At 44.7% G+C, this 23,072-nt stretch overlaps 1 protein-coding gene across 1 annotated transcript in view; it reads left to right on the forward strand.

The window, feature by feature from the left end:
* The window catches only part of LOC125452339 (dynein axonemal heavy chain 8-like), a 1,009,221-nt gene that overhangs the window by 428,795 nt on the left and 557,354 nt on the right, over positions 1 to 23,072 (forward strand). The window contains exons 27-36 of the mRNA XM_059645685.1: positions 229 to 357; positions 1,588 to 1,723; positions 2,209 to 2,403; positions 3,983 to 4,044; positions 5,701 to 5,802; positions 7,496 to 7,662; positions 8,325 to 8,387; positions 8,498 to 8,945; positions 9,008 to 9,185; positions 21,565 to 21,680. Coding sequence (XP_059501668.1) covers positions 229 to 357; positions 1,588 to 1,723; positions 2,209 to 2,403; positions 3,983 to 4,044; positions 5,701 to 5,802; positions 7,496 to 7,662; positions 8,325 to 8,387; positions 8,498 to 8,945; positions 9,008 to 9,185; positions 21,565 to 21,680 — 1,596 coding nt within the window. The remainder of the gene's footprint in view (positions 1 to 228; positions 358 to 1,587; positions 1,724 to 2,208; positions 2,404 to 3,982; positions 4,045 to 5,700; positions 5,803 to 7,495; positions 7,663 to 8,324; positions 8,388 to 8,497; positions 8,946 to 9,007; positions 9,186 to 21,564; positions 21,681 to 23,072) is intronic.

The following is a 23,072-nucleotide window of genomic DNA, read 5'->3' on the forward strand; positions in this document are numbered from 1 at the left end:
GTGGACTACCTCCTGCTGGAGTACCCTACTCCACCACCATCATTCCCATATGCAGGAGATGTGAACAACATCCAAGTTTTACCTCTGAAGGATCCCACCCGAAACATGAGCTTTCCTGTTCTTCTGATGCTACTTGGCCTGCTGTGTACCTTTGGGTCCACGCTTGGATATCTCTGACTCCAGTGTCTGCCAGTACTTGCTATTCAAGTTTTATTTCTTCTTTTATAGATCTTAGGCATTGCTGGCAAGACCAGCCTTTATTGCCTTTGCCTAGCTGCCCTTTGGAAGGCGCTGGTGAGTTGCCCTCTTGAACTGCTTCTGTCCAAGTACTGTAATTGGATCCATAATGCCACCAGAGTAGGAATTTCAGGATATTGATCTAATGATACTCAACGAATGCTGATATATTTCCAAGTCAGGATGGTGAGTGGCTTGGAGGTGAACTTTCAGACAGTAGTGTTCCTGTATATCTGCTGTCCTTGTCCTTCTAGATGGATAGTGACCATTAGTTTGGAGGGTGCTGTCTAAGGATTGAGTTATGCCAGACACACAGTCGTAAACCATTCCCAAAAAGTCAGTCTAACCATTGACATTTAATAGCACTAACATCACTGAATGCCCCAGAATTAACTCCTGCAGGAGAGTACTATTGACCAGAAATTAAATTGGACCAGCCATCTAAATAATGTAGTTACACAAACAGGTAAAAGATGGGAATTCTAAAATAAGTAACCAACCTTCTTTCTACCCAACAGCTGCCCACCATCAAGGCATAGGTCAGAAGTGTGATGAGCTACTCTCCATTAGCCTGGATAAATGCAATTCCAACAGCACTCAAGAAACGTGATACCACCCAGGTCAAAGCAGCATGCTTGATTGCCAGCTCATCCACCACCTTCACCTCAAACTTCCTTTAACCACTGCTGGACAGTGCTAGCATTATATATCCCTGTGAGACGCAATGCAGTATCTCACCAAGGCTCCTCTTGCAACACCTACCAAACCCATGACCTCTATCACCTAGAAACACAATGGCAGCAGATGTAGGTTAATACCATCAGACAATTCAGACATCATACTCCTATATTTGATCAATGTTAAACTATCTTTCTTATCAGCTTTCTAGTCATCTGGTTCCATTGATACTAAACTTCAGTTGTGAAGGCAGTTCAGAGAAGTTGGGTCTGTTCTCCTTGGAGAGTACAAAGCCAAGAGGAGATTTGATAAAAATATTCAAAATCATGACATGGTTGGACAGATTAGACTGGGAGAAACAATTCCTTCTCAAAAAAGGATTGAGAATGAAATATACAAGAGAAAGGTGTAAGATAAAGAAACTATTGTTATGTGAGCAAGAACTGTTGCACAGTGAATGGACTACCTGGAAAAGTGGCAGCAGTAGGTTCAATAAAACATAGAGTTATAGGTAAAAGGAAAGGGAATGGCACTGAGCCATGAGTTAATTTAAAGAATCATGATAGATATGATTGGGAAAATGGCCTACTTCAATGCATAACAGTTTTTTGATTCTGTCATCTAATATTTCTGTTTATGGTGACGTGTTTTGTTATACGTTATGTTCTACAGGTTAGCTGCAGAGAATGGGCAGACATTTTAGCTCCTAAAGCTGGATATATTGAAAAAACTGTGAACAAATTGGTGGATATATTTATTGAAATCTCTGAAATAATTAACGACACCACAAAATCTGATGTTGAACCTGGTAAGTAGAATGCCATTTCAAAGGCATTTATAACCTATGAGATTAGAGTAGGTAAACCGGAGATATTTAGAATTAGAATTTAAAATTATTGTCATGCATGCTCAAGTACAGAAGTACAGTGAAAAATTTTTAATGTCACCTCTCATGGTGTCTTCTTAGGGTCAAAATACCTACGTACACATCTTAGGTTTAAAAAGAGGAGTAACAAAGAAAATAAGTTGCAATACCTTACAGTGATTATTGGTATAAGTTAGAAATAAGACATAGTGATATATCGTAGTGAAAGATAAATGTTACAGCCCGATAAGCAGATTACAGATAAACATTACATTGCAGTAGATCAGCTCAGGGACTTCCACATGTGGTTTGCCCGGCCTCTCAATCTGCCTACCGTCTATGCGGACCCCAGTTCAACAACCATCTCCACTCCGCTCCCCGCCTTCAGCCTGCTGCACACCGACTCTCAGCCGCTCTGCTCACTCCAGGCTACCAGCCTACTCCACTTGGGTTCTCAGGCATTCCACGTTGCTCCAGGTCTCCAGCCTTCAGCTACTCAATACCGCTTCAGGCTTTCAGCCTGCTCCCCTTGGCTGTCAACTGTTCCAGGCCATCAGCCTGCTCCATTCTGCCTCTCAGCCATTCTGTGCCACTCCAGGTCTCCAGCCTGCTCTGCTCAGGCTGTTAGCCACTCAAGGCCTTTAGCCCACTCTGCTCCAGCTCTCAGTTGCTCCACTCCACTCTGGGCTCTCAGCTGCTTTTCTTTTTAAATAAAAGACTTTAAAATCTTAGAAAAAATGTGGTAAGGAGAGAAAAAAAGTAAAAAAAAGAGAAAAATAACAGACAGATGAACAAGCCCGAGGCTGATGAGTCCGAACGCTGCCTACTCTGCTTTTGCCATCTTGGAAGCCACAATCGTCGTTATCACTCAAAGTATGTTGACTTAAGATATATTTCTAGCCATCTTAAAGAATTGTCAATATAGTGCATAAATATTGAAAACTCTGCTGGTATTAATTGAAATAGTTAAAGAAATTAATAATCAATGATTTGGCTAATAACATGATTTGATTCTGTCTTAGAAATTTGTTGTCATTTACCAAAGCCTGATTAATGTTTGAGACATGCTCCTGTGCCTGTCCATTTTGAAAGCAATTGAGAACTAGCAACCCACAATGCAGAGAATTGAATTCCAGTTGAGCTAAGATTACTGCAGAAAATAAATACTCATGGTGTGGGGGCAACATTTTTGTATGAGTAAAAGATTGGTGAGTTAACAGGCTTAGGTCAATTTCTGGGTAGCATGATAGACAAATGACATGGCACATGGACTGGTGCTTTATCTCAACTGCTTATAATTTATACAAATGATTTGGATGTTTGTACTAAAATTGAGGTTTCCAAATTTACTGATGACACAGGCATGAAACTTCCTTTTTATGCCCAATCAGTTACAAACCTATATAATCACTCATTCTGTGAAATGTACGACTTAATCTGAATTTATTTGTATTGATTACCTCACTCAATAACAAGTTTTTTCTGAAATTATTGCTCATTTTTAATTGCTGGGCACAATTGCTTCTACTGACAAATCAAATTAACTTAAAATTCCCCACCCTTTCAGACAAAATGTTTCTCTATATTTTGCCAATAATAGCAAAGTCGCAATGCAAATTGTCAAAAATTTGTAGAAATGACAGCACATAACAATGCCATTTGGCCTATTGTGCCTGTGCCGGCCCATTGAAAGATCTATCCAATAAGACTCTCTTTTGCTACTCATTCCCTATCACCCTGTAATTTATTATTGAATTTGCTTCCACTGCTTTTTCAGGCAGCGTGTTCCAGATAAAAAAAATTACTCAGACAATATAAGTTCCCTGCAACCCTGCAGTTGTTAATTCCATCAGTCAGGGACCCATGGCTGACGTTTAAAATCTGGAATTAAGAGCCTAATGATAACCATGAACCAATTGTTGATTGTGGGAAAAACCCATCTGATTCATTAATATCCTGTAGGGAAGAAAAATGCCATCCTTACCTGGTCGGGTTGATAAGTAACTCCAGACCCACAGCAATATGGTTGACTCTCAACTGCCCTCTGGGCAATTAGGGATGGGCAATAAATGCTGCCTGTTCAGCGATGCCCTCATCCCATTTAAAAAAAAAGAAAAAAAAATAGGCAGGTACTGGGGAGGGTTAATTGGGAGGAGTTGTTCTCAGGCAAGTCCACATTTGACATGTGGGAATTGTTTAAAGACTTGCTGATGACAGTTCAAGGCTGGCATGTTCCACTAAAGGAGAAGGACAAGAATGGCAAGGTAAGGGACTCTTGGATGACGAGAGGTTGTGAATTTAGTCAAAAGGGAAAAAGAAGCATAAGTAAGGTTTAGGAAGCTAAAATCAGACAGGGCCTGTAAGAAATATAACAAAAGCAGGGATTTAGGAGAGCAAGAATAGGCCATGAAATGACCTTTGCGAGTAGGGTTAAAGAGAATCCCAAGGCATTCTATACACACAACTGTGCTATGCAGTTCTATGTTCTGAGGAAGAGTCACCGGACTCAAAATGTTAACTCTGATTTTTCCTGTTCAAGAGGGGTGGGTTGCGCCTGCTCTGGAGGGGTGTGGGGGAGTGGGCAATACCCTGGAAGCCAGATTCGATCATGCTGCAAGGGAGGGTTTAAACTAAATCAGCAGAGATGGGATCCTCAACAACAGGGAGGCAAGTGCAAGGCTGGAAGGAGATACAGTAATAAGAAATAGTAAGTTGAAGACACAGGTCAGGCTGGAACATGACAGAGAGTGAGGATTGCCTGTTGGATTAAATTGCATCTATTTCAATGTAAGAGGGCTGACGGGTAAGGCCGATGAACTCAGGGCGTGGAAGGGTACATGGGACTGGGATATTATAGCAATAACAGAAACGAGGGACAGAATTGGCAGCTTAATGTGCCAGGGTACCGGTGTTTTAGGCAAGACAGAGTTGAGGAAAGAGGGAAGGGGGAGTTGCATTTTCGATTAAGGGAAGTATCGCAGCAGTAGTCTGAGATGGAAGAACTGAGAGATCATCCAGTGAGGTTTTGTGGATGCATCTAAGAAATAAGAAGGGGATGGTGACATAGGCCCTGAAAGAGTTAACTGGAATTAGAGGAACAAATATGTCAGGAGATTGTGGAGACTTCTAGGAGCAATAGGGTTGTCACAGTGGGGGGATTTTAAATTTTCTAACATAGACTGGGACTGCCATAGTGTTAAGGGCTTAGATGAGGTGGTATTTGTTAAATGTGTTCAAGAAAGTTGCCTCAAGCAGTTCATAGAGGGTCCCACTCAGGAAGGGGAAAAACATGACCTACTCTTGGGAAATAGGGCAAGACAGGTGACTGAGGTGACAGTGGAGGAGCACTTTGGGACCAGTGATCATAGTTATATTAATTTTAAAATAGCCATGGAGAAGGACAAAACTAGTCCATGGGTTCAGGTTCTAAACTGGGGCAAGGCTAATTTTGATGGAATTAAATAGGACCTTGCAGGGATTGATTGGAGTAGTCCTTTGCAGGCAGTGGGAGGCTCTTAAAAGTATGGTAACTAGAGTTCAAGGCCTATATGTTCCTGTGAGGGTGAAGGGCAAGGTTGGCAGGAGTAGGGAACTCTGGATGACAAGAGAGATTGAGGCTTTGACCAGAAAAATGGAGGAGGCATGGCTTAGATACAGGCAGCTGGGATCAAGGGAATCCCTGGGGGTATATAGGGGATGCAGGTGTTTACTGCAGAAGGAAATCAGGAGGGCGAAAAGGAGGCACAAGATAGCTTCAGCTGAGAAGATCAGGGTGAATCCAAAGAGATTCTTCTTGAAGTATATTAGAGGAAAAAGAATAACTAGAGAGAGAATAGGATCTCTCAAGGACCGGAGTGGATACGTATGCAGGAGATGGCGAGGTCCTCAATGAATATTTCTCTTCTGTGTTTACTGTGAAGAAAGACATGAAGAATTGGGAACGTTGGAAAGTTAGTAGCGATATCTTGGGGACAATTAATATCACAGCAGAGGAGGTTTTAGAACTATTAGAATGTATGAAGGTAGATAAATCACCTGGTCCTGGCCAAATATATTCAAGAATCCTGCAAGAACCTAGAGAAGTAATTGTAGGGGCCCTGGCTGATATATTTGTATCATCGTTAGCCACAGGTGAGGTCCTAGAAGACTGGAGGGTAGCAAATGTTGTGCCCTTATTCAAGAAGGGCATTATAATTCCTGGGAATTATGCAGAGAAGATATATATGCATTTGGAAAGACAAGGTTTCATTAGAAATAGTCAGCATGGCTTCATATGTGGGAGATCATATCTCACAAATTTGTTATAACAAAGTGTGGAGCTGGATGAACACAGCAGGCCAAGCAGCATCTCAGGAGCACAAAAGCTGACGTTTCGGGCCTAGACACTTCACCAAAACGTCAGCATTTGTGCTCCTAAGATGCTGCTTGGCCTGCTGTGTTCATCCAGCTCCACACTTTGTTATCTCGGATTCTCCAGCATCTGTAGTTCCCATTATCTCTGATCACAAATTTGTTAGATTTCTTTGATGAAGTGACCAGAACGGTTGATGGGGGCAGGACAGTAGACGTTGTCTAAATGGATTCAAATGGATTGTCTAAATGGATTCCACATGGTAGGCTTCTCTGGAAGATTAGATGGCATGGAATCCAGGGAGAGCCGGCAAATTGGATACAGATCATAAAAGTGGAAGGATGCTCGTCAGATTAGAGGCCTGTCATTAGAGGTATGCCTGAGAGATCCATGCTGGGCCCATTGCTGTTTGTTACCTGTGTCAATGATTTAGATGAAAATGTACAAGCCATGATTAGTAAATTTGTGGATGACACTAAAATACATGGTATTGTGAATGGTGAGGAAAGTTATCAGAAATTGTAGCAGGATTTTAATCAGCTGGGGAAGTGAGCTGAGAAACGGCAAAAGGAGTTTAATATAGGTAAGTGTGAGGTGTTACATTTTGGAAAGTCAAATCAAGGTCGGAATTTCATGGTGAAGATAAGGCCTTAAGTATAGCAGAACAGAGGAATTTAGCTGCATGGTTTTCTGAAAGTCGAGTCACAGGTAGACAGTGCAGTGAAGAAGGTGTTTGGCACTCTGGCCTTCATCAGTCAGGGCTTTGAATATCGAAGTTGGGAAGCATGTTGCAGTTGTACAGGGTGTTGGTGAGGCTGCGCTTGGAGTATTGTGTTCAGTTTTGGTCATCTTGCTATAGGAGGTTTGTTATTAAACAAGAATGAATGTAGGAGAAATTTATGAGGATGTTGCCAGGACTTAAGGCACTGAGTTATAGCGGACTGGACAAGCTAGGATTTTTTTTCTGTGGAGCATAGGTGACTTAGGGGGGATCTTACAGAAGTGTATAAGATCATGAGATCATAGGGTGAATGCACTAAGCCTTTTCCCCAGGGTTGGGGAATCAAGGACTAGAGGGCATCAGTTTAAGGTAAGGAGGGAAAGAATAAATGGGAACCTGAAGAGCAACTTTTTTTACACAGAGGGTGGTACACATATGGATTGAGCTGCCAGAGGAAATGGTTGAGGTGAGCACATTAACAACATTTAAAAGGCATTTTAGCAAATAAATGGATTGGAAAGGTTTAGAAGGATATGGGCCAAGTGCAGGGAAATTGGGTTAGCATAGATAGACATTTTAGTCACCATGGACCAATTTGAGCTCTGTGCTATAGGATTCTATGACTACTATGATACTCCCACAGAGTCCCACAGGGCAGAATACAACTCGGCCGTTAGTACCATCACTTCTGCGAGTTTTGTTCTTTCCGAAGGACTGGAAGACCTCGGTGAGCTCATCTAGAGAAAGTGGCTGGTCCAGCCTCACCCACTTGCTATTTTTTAAGACCTCTGTGATAGGGGACAGGAACAAGTGAGAGGCCATGCTGTCAGTCATTCTGAGGAAGGGTCACCAGACTTGAAATGTTAACTCTGTTTACTCTTCCATAGATACTGCCAGACCTGCTGAGCTTTTCCAGCAACTTTGTTTTTGTTCATGTCATACAGTCTGGCATAAAAAGATTTGCCGATCCTCCGGATGTCAGTCTGAGATGATGTTACTGAGCTGTCTTCCTCATTCAGGCTGCTGAGCACAGGGCTCCTTCTACGCAACTTGGATTATCTTGGAGGCCTCTAAGATAAACAGCGAGGCTTGCTGGCTGTTCACTTGCTGGAGATCCTCCGTGACGTTGACCCCCATGGTCGGTAGCAGGGGCGGTTTCTGCATATTTTTCTGGAGTTTTAACAGCTTTCCCACCTCTCTCTCACCTTCTCAACATCTTTAAGGATGAACCTCTTGATGTTCACTTTGATTGTTTCCCAACCAGTCCACTGGAGACTCAAAGAGGGGTTTCATGGTTTTCCAACCTGTGTCATCCCTTTTAGACAATAGACAATAAGTGCAGGAGTAGGCCATTTGGCCCTTAGAGCCAGCACCACCATTCATTACGATCATGGCTGATCATCATCTTTTAAGCTCCTCTGTGTGTTCTGGGGTGAATCGTTCAATGTTCAGTTTCCATGCTCCCTTGCCAGCCTGCTGGCCATCCTGCCGCTGACAGTCAGCCAGCACGATGCAGAGAAGAACACCATCTTGATGTCAGTGGATCCAACCGAGAATACTCAGGACACAAACAGGAAATCTTATCTTGAGTGGATAGACCCATCTGGTTGTGACCAGGTATATCTATGCTGTGCTCCATCTGCAGCAGTGCTGAAGACATCATACAGCTTGACATCTTTGACTGTTTACATCAGGAATCTGATGTGGTGTCCAGTTTGCTGTCTGCCCCACTGGATTGTCCATCTGCGTTGATGCAGTTGCAAGTCTCCGCCAAAATGTCCAGCCTGGACATTTCCAGCATCAGTGGAAGCTTACTTCTTACTACCAGGGCATACACATTAATTAGTCTCAGTGGGGACTTCCTGTGTATGACGTCTGCTATGAGGAGGCACCCGCCAACCACCTCCTTAACTTTGGAGATAGTGAAATTGCCTCCTCGCAGCAGAATGCCCGGGCTGGAGATCAGCAAATATTTCCCCCTCCAACCAAATCGAAGCCCCATGGGATCACAAGCTCATCCATTTCCTATAGCTACTGAGGTGCTGTATCCCGCACTCCAGCAGAAACTAGAGGTCTGCTTTGACATTGGCCAGGTAAGCCAACATGGAAACACATTGTGTGGTAAATTTAACGCTACACACGTTAATACTCTCAGATTTATACAATTGTTAGAAACGCTGAGTCCATTTACCTGAGGTCTAATCGCTCGAGCATTCCCTGTATCCCTGTGGTGTGGGAAAACTGTTGGACCTTCGCGGTGCTGAGATCGCAGTCCTATTCCTCCTTGGGGGCATTACTCCAGTCTGCCATCATCCAGGTGATGGTGAAGCTGGGTAAGTCTGGTTCTGAGTCTGACTGAAGGACTATCATCCCCTGCCCCCTACGCAAAGCTTCACTGCTCCTGGTTGCCTGGAGCTGTGGTGTGGAGGGACGTTGTTGGCTCCCGGCAGTTAGGGATTGGATTTTACTTGGCCCCTTGTGACAACCAGCATTTTCTGGTTGAGAAGTGCTCCCCTCCTTCTTCTCGATGGTCTTGATCCACCTTTTCTGTTTATGACCCCCTCTCCATTCGTCTTTTTCATCAGTGGAGCTTCTCCTGTGACCATTGTGCAGCTGCCTCTTTCCATCATGTTGTTGTAAGCCTGTTGGAGCCTGGTGTGTGTGGTTTTCTTTTTTGTTTTTCTTTACCATTTTTCACTCCCCTGACTCCTTCATCACCCCCTCCTCCATGTACTCTGACTTCTTGGGTAGAGGTTGTGTCTGTTGCTGTGTCACTGTGCTGCCTTCCTGTCTCTCCAGCTTGTCTCTCCTTCTGGTTGACCCATACTCCATTTTTCTTGCTGGGGGTGATACGTTTCTGTCCTCTGGGGGAGGCTCGGCTTGTGTTGCTACTGCTCACTATCTGATTGTGTGTGGCCCCCTTCCCCATCTTGGGCAAGCCTTGTACAGGTGACCAGCTTCTCACACAGGTTACAGTTCTTTGTCTGTTGGCAGTCTTTGGTCAGGTCCCCTTCCTCCATGCAGATCCTTCACAGGGACACGTTGTATTCTGCTGCCATGTGCCCTGACTTTCCCCACGTTCGGCAAACTCTGGGCTGCCTCACATATGTCAAATATTCTTGACTCTTCTGATTGCAAAGCTGGATGGTGGGTGGAGGATGCTTCTCTTGGCATCTGCCCTCATGGTTGCCTTGAGCTGCCGTTTGCTGGTCCAGATCCTGAAGGGTTCAATCACATCAATGTTGCTGCTTTCCAGTTGCATGTACCTTCCCAGGAAGGTCAGGACATCTGCTGCTGGCACATGGAGTTTATAGATATGGATGGTCACCATCCAACTCCTTTGTGCAGGTAACACAAAAATCAGTATTCCAGGCAGAGGATGGATGACGAGACAGAGAGAGACAGGACCCTCACCTCCTTTCTCCCTGGAATTTCTTCAGGAGGTGCTTAACTTGCTTCACACTGCAGCAGTACTGGCCGCTAGGGAAATCCTGCAGGCAATAGATGGCTGCTGCTTGGGACATACAGAAACATAGAATCCACTTCACAAAAAAGGTCCGATCAACCTGCGTGCCTTCATCCACTTTCGTTACCATAAATGTTTGGCAGACCCCCTGCCCTGGGGTGCGGGCACTAGCAGAAGCCTTAGGACTGGTTGGCTGCTCAGTCACTGAATTGGTGTTGGGCTTGATTGGCACCAAATCCACAAGTGTCAATTCTATCCAGTAGCCAGCATAAAGATCCACCAATTGCACCTCAGCTGAACCAATGATCTTCCAAATTCTGCTCACAATCCAGCATTGAGAAGTCAACTCTCAGAATGCAAACAAGTGATGTCTCAGCAAAGTTTCTCAGCTGCCCTTTGTTGGGTGCTTTGACCTTTGAGTAACTATACTACAAACTTTCCCACAACCCAAAAACCGTCTATTAACCATTACTTTTCTGTTTTCTACTCCTTAGTTAATTTTCTATCCACATTACTACTGTCCCTTTCATTCAATAAGCCGTAACTTTTCTCACGTATCTGTCATGAGGCACCGTGCTAAAACCCTGTTTTGGAAGTCCATGACATTACATCAACTGCATTGCCCTTATCCACCCTCTCAATTACCCTTTCAACACAGATGATATCACATGAAAATGATGTAAATTTGACCTGGCTCCTTTCCCACATGTTCAGCAGCCAGCTGTTATTGGAGTAGGGACATAACTTCTACTTACCATCTAATTCTATTCTTAACTTCAGAGATAATGGGAACTGCAGATGCTGGAGATTCCAAGATAATAAAATGTGAGGCTGGATGAACACAGCAGGCCAAGCAGCATCTCAGGAGCACAAAAGCTGACGTTTTGGGCCTAGACCCTTCATCAGAGAGGGGGATGGGGGGAGGGAACTGGAATAAATAGGGAGAGAGGGGGAGGCGGATTCCCTGAGGTTGGTCCGGAGGGAGGAGGGTAACTTCTTCAGGTTAGGCATCCCTGGAAGAGGCTTCGCAGTGAGGTTAAAATAGTATCAGAGATAATGGGAACTGCAGATGCTGGAGATTCCAAGATAATAAAATGTGAGGCTGGATGAACACAGCAGGCCAAGCAGCATCTCAGGAGCACAAAAGCTGACGTTTCGGGCCTAGACCCTTCATCAGAGAGGGGGATGGGGGGAGGGAACTGGAATAAATAGGGAGAGAGGGGGAGGCGGATTCCCTGAGGTTGGTCCGGAGGGAGGAGGGTAACTTCTTCAGGTTAGGCATCCCTGGAAGAGGCTTCGCAGTGAGGTTAAAATAGTATCAGAGATAATGGGAACTGCAGATGCTGGAGATTCCAAGATAATAAAATGTGAGGCTGGATGAACACAGCAGGCCAAGCAGCATCTCAGGAGCACAAAAGCTGACGTTTTGGGCCTAGACCCTTCATCAGAGAGGGGGATGGGGGGAGGGAACTGGAATAAATAGGGAGAGAGGGGGAGGCGGATTCCCTGAGGTTGGTCCGGAGGGAGGAGGGTAACTTCTTCAGGTTAGGCATCCCTGGAAGAGGCTTCGCAGTGAGGTTAAAATAGTATCAGAGATAATGGGAACTGCAGATGCTGGAGAATCCAAGATAATAAAATGTGAGGCTGGATGAACACAGCAGGCCAAGCAGCATCTCAGGAGCACAAAAGCTGACGTTTTGGGCCTAGACCCTTCATCAGAGAGGGGGATGGGGGGAGGGAACTGGAATAAATAGGGAGAGAGGGGGAGGCGGATTCCCTGAGGTTGGTCCGGAGGGAGGAGGGTAACTTCTTCAGGTTAGGCATCCCTGGAAGAGGCTTCGCAGTGAGGTTAAAATAGTATCAGAGATAATGGGAACTGCAGATGCTGGAGATTCCAAGATAATAAAATGTGAGGCTGGATGAACACAGCAGGCCAAGCAGCATCTCAGGAGCACAAAAGCTGACGTTTCGGGCCTAGACCCTTCATCAGAGAGGGGGATGGGGGGAGGGAACTGGAATAAATAGGGAGAGAGGGGGAGGCGGATTCCCTGAGGTTGGTCCGGAGGGAGGAGGGTAACTTCTTCAGGTTAGGCATCCCTGGAAGAGGCTTCGCAGTGAGGTTAAAATAGTATCAGAGATAATGGGAACTGCAGATGCTGGAGATTCCAAGATAATAAAATGTGAGGCTGGATGAACACAGCAGGCCAAGCAGCATCTCAGGAGCACAAAAGCTGACGTTTTGGGCCTAGACCCTTCATCAGCTTTTGTGCTCCTGAGATGCTGCTTGGCCTGCTGTGTTCATCCAGCCTCACACTCTATTCTTAACTTCCTGAGTGGCTGTTTCTTGCTAAGATTTTGTTGTCTAATTGAATGCATTTTTATTGAATGGTTGTATGCTTTTCTTTGAGTGGTTTCCACTGTTCATTTGCTATCATACGTTTTAGCCTATTTACCCAATTAATCTTATCCAGTTCTCACCTTGTACTTAGGTTTATTATATTAAATGTAATATAATTGTACATAATTGGAGCATGTAAATTTCAACATTAATACAATTCAGTATTATGATTATGACTCTCAGGGGGTATATTGCTATAACATTCATTAACCACCAGACCCACAGCAATGTGGTTGACTCTCAACTGCCCTCTGAAATGGCCTACAAGCCACTCAGTTGTACCAATTGCTACAGAAACTCAAAGAAATGAAACTGGACGGATCACCTGGCATCGACCGAGGCACTGGAAAAGACAATGGCAGAAACAGCCCTGCCGACCATGCAAAGTCCTCCTCACTAATATCTGGGGGGTTAGTTCCAAAACTGGGAGAGCTAGCTCACAGACTAGTCAAGCAAAAGCCTGACGTAGTCATACTCACAGAATCATACCTTACAAACAATGTCCCAGACACCACCATCACTATCTCTGGACATGTCCTGTCTCTCACCAGCAGGACAGACCCAGCAGAGGGTGTGGCACAGTAGTATACAGTTGGGAGGGGGTTGCTCTAGGAGTGCTCAACATTGACTTTGGACCCCATGGAGTCTCATGGCATCAAGTTAAACATGGGCAAGGAAACCTCCAGGAATCTCCAGTATCTGCAGTTCCTATTACCTCTGATACAATTTTAACCACGCTGTGAAGCCTCTTCTAAGGATGCCTAACCTGAAGAAGTTACCCTCCTCCCTCCGGACAAACCTCAGGGGATCTCTCTCCCACGGCAACTAACTTGTCTGCTCTTCTCCACCTATCTTCTCGTCTATCCATCTTGGATCCGCCTCCCCCTCCCTCCCTATTTATTTCAGGACCCTGTTCCCCTCCCCTGTTTCTGAAGGGTCTAGGTGCGAAACATCAGCTTTTCTGCTCCTAAGGTGCTGCTTGACCTGCTGTGCTCATCCAGCTCTACACCTTGTTATCAAGGAAACCTCCTGCTGATTACCACATACCGTCCTCTCTCAGCTGTTGAATCAGTTCTCTCAATGTTGAGCAACATTTAGAGGAAGCACTGAGGATGGCACGGGCACAAAATGTACTCTGGGTGGGGGATTTCAATATCCACCACCAAGAGTTGTTTGGCAGCAGTACTACTGATCGACCTGGTTGGGCCCTAAAGGACGTAGCTGCTGGTCTGGGTCTGTGGCAGGTGGTGAGAGAACCAACAATAGGGAAAACATACTTGACCTCATCTTTACTAATCTGCCAGCTGCAGTTGCATCAGTCCATGACTGTGTGGGTAAAAATGACGTTGTACAATCCTTGTGGAGATGAAGTCCTGTCTTCACATTGAGAACAACCTCCATCGTGCTGTGTGGCACTATGATCGTGCTAAATGGGACAGATTTCACACAGATCTAGCAACTCAAGACTGGATATCCATGAGATGCTGTGGGCCACCAACAGCAGAAGAATTGTACTCTAACACAATTTGTAACCTCTTGGCCCGGCATATTCTCCACTCTACCATTACCATCAAGGCAGAAGAGCAACTCTGGTTCAATAGAAAGTGCAGGAGGTCATGCCAAGAGCAGCACCAGGCGCATCTGAAAATGAGGTATCAGTCTGTTGAAGACACCAAGCAGGACTACTTGCATACCAAACAGTGAAAGCAGCAAGTGATAGACAGAACTAAGTGACCCACAACCAACAGATTAGATTTAAGCTCTGTTGTACTGCCACATCCAGTTGTGAATGGTGGTAGACAATTAAACAACTCACTGGAGGAGGAGGCTCTACAAATATCCCAATCCTCAATGATGGAAGAGCCCAGCACATCAGTGCAAAAGATAAGGCTGAAGCATTCGCAGCAATCTTTCAGCCAGAAGTGGTGAGTGGACAATCCATCTTGGACCTCTCCAGTTGTTTCCAGCCTTACAGATACCAGCCTTCAGCCAACTGGATTCACTCCATGTGATATCAAGAAACGGTTGGAGATGCTGGATACTGTAAAGGCTATGGGCGCTGACAACATTCTGGCAATAGTACTGAAAACTTGTGCTCCAGAACTTGCCGCTCCCCTAGCCAAGTTGTTGCAGTATGGTTACAACACTGGTATCTACCCGAGAATATGGAAAATCGCCCAAGTATGTCCTGCACATAAAAGGAGAACAAATCCCACCCAGCCAATTACTGCCCCATCAGTTTACTCTCAAACATCAGTAAAAAGTGATGGAAGGTGCATCAACAGTGTTATCAAGCAGCACCTGCTCAGCAATAACCTGCACAGTGACGCTCAGTTTGGGTTCTGCCAGGAACACTCCCCTCCACCCACTGCATCCCAAAACCAGTCCAACCTGTCTCTGCCTCCCTAACCTGTTCTTCCTGTCACCCATCCCTTCCTCCCACCCCAAGCCGCACCTCCATCTCCTACCTACTAACCTCATCCCACCTCCTTGACCTGTCCGTCTTCCCTGGACTGACCTATCCCCTCCCTACCTCCCCACCTATACTCTCCTCTCCACCTATCTTCTTTTCTCTCCATCTTCGGTCCACCTCCCCCTCTCTCCCTATTTATTCCAGAACCCTCACCCCATCCCCCTCTCTGATGAAGGGCCTAGGCCTGAAACGTCAGCTTTTGTGCTCCTGAGATGCTGCTGGGCCTGCTGTGTTCATCCAGCCTCACATTTTATTATCTTGGATTCTCCAGCATCTGCAGTTCCCATTAACACCCACTCAGCTACTGATCTCATTCCAGCCTTGATTCAAATATGGATGAAAGAGCTGAATTCCAGAGGTGAAGAGAGAGGAAAACCCTTGATATTAAGGCTGCATTCAACTGAGTGTGGCATCTAAGGGGCATAGCAAAACTGGAATCAGTGGGTATTAGGCGGCGAACACTCCAGGGGTTGGAATCATACCTGAAACATATGAAGATGGTCGTGGTTGTGGGAGGTCAATAATCTCAGCTCGAGGATATCTCTGCAGAAGTTCCTCAGGGTAGTGACCTAGGCCCAACTGTCTTCAGCTACTTCATCAATAACCTTCCCTCCCGAGACGAGGCATTTCACTACCGGACATCCCAGATGTCCTCTTTTTTCAAGGACCACAACTTCCCCTCCACAGTGGTTGAAAATGCCCTTGACCATGTCTCCTGCATTTCCCACAACTCATCCCTCACACCCCCTTCCCGCAACAACAACCAAAACAGAATCCCCCTCATCCTCACATACCACCCCACCAACCTCCGGATCCAAAACATCATCCTCCAACATTTCCGCCATCTGCAACCTGACCCCACTACCAAAGGCATTTTACCGTCCCCACCCTTATGTGCTTTCTGGAGGGACCACTCTCTCTGTGACTCCCCTGTCCACTCCACATTCCCCTCCAGCCCCACCACATCGGACACTTTTCCCTGCAATGGAAACAAATGCAACACCTGTCCCTACACCTCATCACTCACCCCCATCCCAGACCCTAATAAGACCTTCCACATCAAACAGATGTTCACCTGCACATCTGCTAGAGTTAGAGTTAGATTTGGAAGTAGGTGAGCACTTTGGTGATAGCGATCGCAATTCTGTTATGTTTACTTTAGTGATGGAAAGGGATAGGTGTATACCACTGGGCAAGAGTTATAGCTGGGGGAAAGGCAATTACGTTGAGATTAGGCAAGATTTAGGAAGCATAGGATGGGGAAGGAAACTGCAGGGGATGGGCAAATTAGAAATGTGGAGCTTATTCAAGAAAAAGCTCCTGTGTGTCCTAGATAAGTATGTACCTGTCAGGCAGGGAGGAAACTGTAGAGTGCGGGAGCCGTGGTTTACGAAGGAGGTGGAATCTCTGGTCAAGAGGAAGAAGAAGGCTTATGTTAGGATGAGATGTGAAGGCTCAGTTAGGGCACTTGAGGGCTACAAGGTAGCCAGGAAAGACGTAAAGAGAGAGCTCAGAAGAGCCAGGCGGAGACATGCGAAGTTGTCGGCGGATAGGATCAGGGTAAACCCTAAGGCTTTCTATAGGTATTTAAGGAATAAAAGAATGACAAAAGTAAGATTAGGCCCAATCAAGGATAGTAGTGGTAAGTTGTGTGTGGAGTCAGATGAGATAGGGGAAGCGCTAAATGCATATTTTTCAACAGTATTCACTCTGGAAAACGACAATGTTGTCGAGGAGAATACTGAGATACAGGCTACTAGACTAGGTGGGATTGAGGTTCACAGGAAGAGGTATTAGAAATCCTTCAGAGGGTGAAGATAGATATGTCCCCTGGGCTGGATGGGATTTATCCTCGGATCCTCTGGGAAGCCAGGGAGGAGATTGCTGAGCTTTTGGCATTGATCTTTAACTCGTCATTGTCTACAGGAATAGTGCCAGATGACTGGAGGATAGCAAATGTGGTTCCCCTGTTCAAGAAGGGGAGTAGAGACAACCCTGGTAATTATAGGCCAGTGAGCCTTACCTCAGCTGTTGGTAAGGTGTTGGAAAAGGTTTTACGGGATAGGATTTATAATCATCTAGAAAAGAATAAATTGATTAGGGATAGTCAGCACGGTTTTTTGAAGGGAAGGTCGTGCCTCACAAACCTTATTGAGTTCTTTGAGAAGGTGACCAAACAGGTAGATGAGAGTAAACCGGTTGATGTGGTGTATATGGATTTCAGCAAGGCATTCGATAAGGTTCCCCACAATAGGCTATTGTACAAAATGCGGAGGATTGGAATTGTTGGAGATATAGCAGTTTGGATCGGAAATTGGCTTGCTGAAAGAAGGCAGAGGGTGATAGTTGATGGGAAATGTTCATCCTGGAGAGCAGTTATTAGTGGTGTACCGCAAGGGTCGGTGTTGGGTCCACTGCTGGTAGTCATTTTTATAAATGACCTGGATGAGGGCATAGAAGGATGGGTTAGTAAATTTGCAGACGACTCTAAGGTCAGTGGAATTGTGGATAGTGACGAAGGATGCTGTAGGTTGCAGAGAGACATAGATAAGCTGCAGAGCTGGGCTGAGAGGTGACAAATGGAGTTTAATGCAGACAAGTGTGAGGTGATGCACTTTGGTAGGAGTAACCGGACGGCAAAGTACTGGGCTAATGGTAAGATTCTTAGTAGTGTAGATGAGCAGAGAGATCTCGGTGTCCATGTACACAGATCCTTGAAAGTTGCCACCCAGGTTGACAGGGCTGTTAAGAATGCATACAGTGTTTTAGCTTTTATTAATAGAGGGATTGAGTTCCGGAACCAAGAGGTTATGGTGAAGCTGTACAAAACTCTGGTGCGGCCACACTTGGAGTATTGTGTACAGTTGTGGTCACCGCATTATAAGAAGGATGTGGAAGCTTTGGAAAGGGTGCAGAGGAGATTTACTAGGATGTTGCCTGGTATGGAGGGAAGGTCTTATGAGGAAAGGCTGAGGGGCTTGAGGCTGTTTTCATTAGAGAGAAGAAGGTTGAGAGGTGACTTAATTGAAACATATAAGATAATCAGAGGGTTAAAAACGGTGAATAGGGAGAGCCTTTTTCCTAGGATGGTGACGGCGAGCACGAGGGGGCATAGCTTTAAATTGAGGGGTGAAAGATATAGGACAGATATCAGAGGTAGTTTCTTTACTCAGAGAGTAGTAAGGGAATGGAATGCTTTGCCTGCAACAGTAGTGGATTCGCCAACTTTGGGTACATTTAAGGCATCATAGGATAAGCATATGGACAGACATGGAATAGTGTAGGTTAGATGGGCTTGAGATTGGTATGACAGGTTGGCACGACATTGAGGGCCGAAGGGCCTGTACTGTGCTGTAATGTTCTATATTCTATGTTCTGTGCTGTATCCAATGTGCCCGTTGTGGCCTCCTCTACATCGGGAGGCTTGGTAACGCTTTGCGGAACACCTACGCTCAATTCGCACCAAACAACTACACCTCCTGGTCACAAACCATTTCAACTCCCCCTCCCACTCCTTGGACGACATGTCCACCCTGGGACTCCTGCATTGCCACAATGATGCCACTCGAACGCTGCAGGAACAGCATCTCATACTTCGCTGGGGAACCCTGCAGCCTAAGGATATCAATGTGGACTTCACAAGCTTCAAAATCTCCCTTCCCCCTACTGCATCTCCAAACCAGCCCAGCTAGTCCTTGCCTCCCTAACCACTCCTCCCACCTGCAGCCCCACCCCATCTCCTACCCACCAACCTCATCCCGCCTCCTGGACCTGCCCGTCTTCCCTGGACCGATCTATCCCCTCCGTAACGCCCCCACCTACATTCACCTTCACTGGCTCTAACCCCGCCACTTTGACCTGTCTATCTCCTCTCCACCTATCTTCTCCTTCATTTATCTTTTATCTGCCTCCCCCTCCCTATTTATTTCAGAATCCCCTTCCCCTCCCCCATTTCTGAAGAAGCATCTCAACCCAAAACATCAGCTTTTCTGCTCCTCTGATGTTGCCAGGCCTGCTGTGTTCATCCAGCTCTATACCATGTTATCTCAGCTTCTCCAGCATCGGTAGTTCCTACTATCTCTGCAATATTTCTTTCTTTTGTTGTATTTTAACTATAGTGTATGAATAAAGTGGGTTTTGCTTCAAAATCTGATAGTTTGACCAGTCGAATTGCATCCAGAATGCAATGCCTTACACACCTTTAAAATAAGAAAATGTTTAAAGTTTTTGAGAAGATTCATTGCTCGGGTTGTGGATGAGGTTATATACTTGCTTGCAGAGCCGGTGTCTTTGGTTACAGACGTTTTGTCATCCTGCTGGGTAACATCGTCAGTGCGCCTCTGGTGAAGCGTTGGTATTCTGTCCCGCTTGTTACTTATATTCCTCACTTGGCTGGGTTGCTGGCATCACTTCGGTTCCATTTTTCAGCGGCTTGTACATTGGGTCCAGTTCAATGTTTTTGTTGATGGGGTTCCAGTTGGAATGCCAGGCCTCCAGGAATGCCCTGGTATGTTTCTGTTTGGCTTATGTTATTATGGACATGTTGTCCTGGTCAAATTAGTGTCCTAAAAATGGTCTAGGCTATCTTCTTAGTGATAATGGGAACTGCAGATGCTGGAGAATCCAAGATAATAAAATGTGAGGCTGGATGAACACAGCAGGCCCAGCAGCATCTCAGGAGCACAAAAGCTGACGTTTCGGGCCTAGACCCTTCATCAGAGAGGGGGATGGGGTGAGGGTTCTGGAATAAATAGGGAGAGAGGGGGAGGCGCCTCCAGACGCCTCCCCCTCTCTCCCTATTTATTCCAGAACCCTCACCCCATCCCCCTCTCTGATGAAGGGTCTAGGCCCGAAACGTCAGCTTTTGTGCTCCTGAAATGCTGCTGGGCCTGCTGTGTTCATCCAGCCTCACATTTTATTATCTAGGTTATCTTCTTAGTATGCTTTGAGGGAGTTTGATCTGGTCAGTAACTAATTGGGTGTTCTTGTCGGGATCAAAATCTGTAATTCCAGATTGCATTTAGGATTGTTGGACTCAAAGGCAGCCCTTGGTAAATGTTAGTGTTTTTTTATTTCGGGTGTTGAATTCACTTGGTTTAAATAGAGTGTGCCTAGTATCATAATGAATCTTTCAGTAGCTAAGAGTCCTTGGGGCAGAAGAGATCAAGGCGGAACTTTTGTAGGAAGTGAACAAGGCAAAGTTTTCCAAATTGGCATACGATTTAGAGAATATTTCGTCTTGTTCTTGATTTTTGGTTTGCAATGATGGACAGGATTAAGGTAATTAGCGGTTGAGTTACTTGCTGCAGAATTCCCAGTATCTTATCTCCTTCTGTATTTCCATACTTGTGTTCTTGGTCCAGTTAGCTTTCAGGTCAAAGAAAGTACACAGGATCTTGTTGTTTGGGCTCTCAAGGGAAATGTTAGATTCACTGTCTTTGGATAAACTAATTACCTGGCTTTTTTGCTTTTATTCATTCATGGGATATGGTATTGCTAGTTAAGCCAGCAATTATGAACCATCTCTAATTGCCCTGGAAGAAATGGAGATGAGCAACTTGTGTAAAACTGTATCATTCAGTTCATATTACCTCTGCTTTCCTTTCATTAAATAAAACATACCTTTTCACATACCTTAAGTTTATCTGCCATCCACTGGCCTATTTCACCAGACTGTCATTGTCCTCCTGAGCTCTGTTTCAATCCTACTTGTTTGTTACATTTCTGATTTTTTTGTTACTTTTAAACTTTGAAATTATCTTCACTATACCTAAATCCATGTCATTAATATAGATCAGCAGGAAAAGTAGATGCTATCCAGAGTTTAGTTAGCTCAGTTGGCTGAGCAGCTGTGTCACAATGCAGAGTAGTGCTAACAGCACATGTACAATTCCCACACCAGCTGAGGTTATCATGTAGGATTGTCTTTTGAATCCTCTCCCCTGAACCACCACCAGTTGTCTCTCTAATGGGGAAGCAGCTTTATGGTCTGGTAAGACTATGGCAACTTTAGCTTTAGTCATTATATTGACCTCTGGTGAACATTGTAGTATAAAAATATCAGGATAGCAAGGCTGTAGTTTGAAAAAGACCACCTTTCACCACAAATTTTCAATTTTATGTCCCTCAGTGGAATCTTCATCCATATTATTATTGTTCTTTTAACTCCGTGGTCTTCAATTCTGTTAAAAGATCTATTTATACATGTATTTCAGCTTTCTGATTTTATTGAACATATTAAATGAACTAAAATTGTTCTTCTTAAAAGTGTAGAGACATGGATATTGTTTTGATATTTTACAATGGGTTTGAACAATAATCATGTTTGTTGCAACTTCTTACCTCATGTGTTTTGCCCTGTATCCTTGAATATAGAGCGTAGACGAGTTGTATTTACAGAAACTCCTCAGGAAGAAAATGCACCTTTCAAGATTCCCATCAAAATTAAAGAAGATAACCAACAGATCAAGAAAAATGAGGAGCTTGAAAAGGTGGAAAAAGTTTTTTTTAAATGGATCAACTGATTTATAAAAGAAACATAAGAACTGCAAGGTTATTCTATCTTATGTAGACTTTTATTTCCAGATTCCCTGGTCTGTGGGTTTGCTCTGGATATCAATAACCTGAGGCAGTTGGAACAATGGAATATACCTATTGTTCTTTATTAAAGCAAAGTATGCTACAAAATACTGCAAAGTCTTACCCATACTGGTTTATAGGGACTTAATGAGAATCAGACTGAAACAGCTGATGTGCGTGCTCTGCCCCAATCTTCAGCCACTCATCATTTGACTGTTAAGTTTATAATTCGCTGTGAACCCCAAGGAATTAAACACGAAGGGAACACTTTGGTTTGGAAGCTCACACCTCTAAAGCTGACTATAGACTGATACTCTCACCCCAGCTTCGTGCCTTGAACCTGAGCTACATCCATAACATGGACATTCTGAGCTGGCTAACTATAACTTCTGAGACTGGCTTTCTTAAACTGTTTTTCCATACAGACAGACTGTGTATACAACCATGACACTTTCCAGTCTCCAGCAAATAATTGGTTTGACCACTGGTAAACTTCACAAACATGTCATGTTCATCACAGTTGGTTTAATCAATGAACATATTAGAACCTGCTCGTTTTCCCTGGAAACAGATTTGTCTCTTCATTTTAAAGATTTTGACCTCAGCCTCAGTTTACAGATGCAATTACCATCTTTGATATCTAATCAACTCTCTGATGTTTAGACAGCACAGTGCTATGACTAAGCACTGTCCCTCAGACAAAGAAACATTAAGACCAGTAACCTTTCTTATCATTAGATCACCATCAGACCAAGTGGCTTTTTCAACGAGGCAAATTTCATATATTTCTTCTTAGTTAATTTAATTTAGCTTTGGCTAATAGAGCAAATTTTAACCCAGACATTCTATGGACTGAATTTTACAAATGCCAGTTTCATCAAGTTTCATAGAGGGTTTCTCCAGTCGAAGCCAAGCAAGATTTTTTTTGTTTTACCAAACGTATTTACTACCTACCACATCCCTATGAAATCCTCTCAAGCCTAGCCCCATTCTACCATTTGCCATACCCAGAACAACTCAGTACAGCTGGGATATCAAAATCCTGCTGGCATCCAGGCATCAATGCCATTGTCCCTGCACCAGGACTGTTAGTCTGGAGTTGCCCAGCATAGTTCCTGACATTTGCAGTGGACAAGGAAGAGAAAGGAAATTTAGTGGCCTGCTTTATGGCAAAGTCCTGGAGTTTTTGATGGATGGGGTGGTGCAGAGGCAGTACATTTCCTTCTCCCAGGGTGAGCAAAGAAGGCCACGATACCACACCATGCCTGCCAGGAATATGGTTACTACCCAGGTCTGTGAATTCT

This window comes from Stegostoma tigrinum, chromosome 4 (assembly GCF_030684315.1).
Source record: "Stegostoma tigrinum isolate sSteTig4 chromosome 4, sSteTig4.hap1, whole genome shotgun sequence".
Classification (NCBI taxonomy): Eukaryota; Metazoa; Chordata; class Chondrichthyes; order Orectolobiformes; family Stegostomatidae; genus Stegostoma; species Stegostoma tigrinum.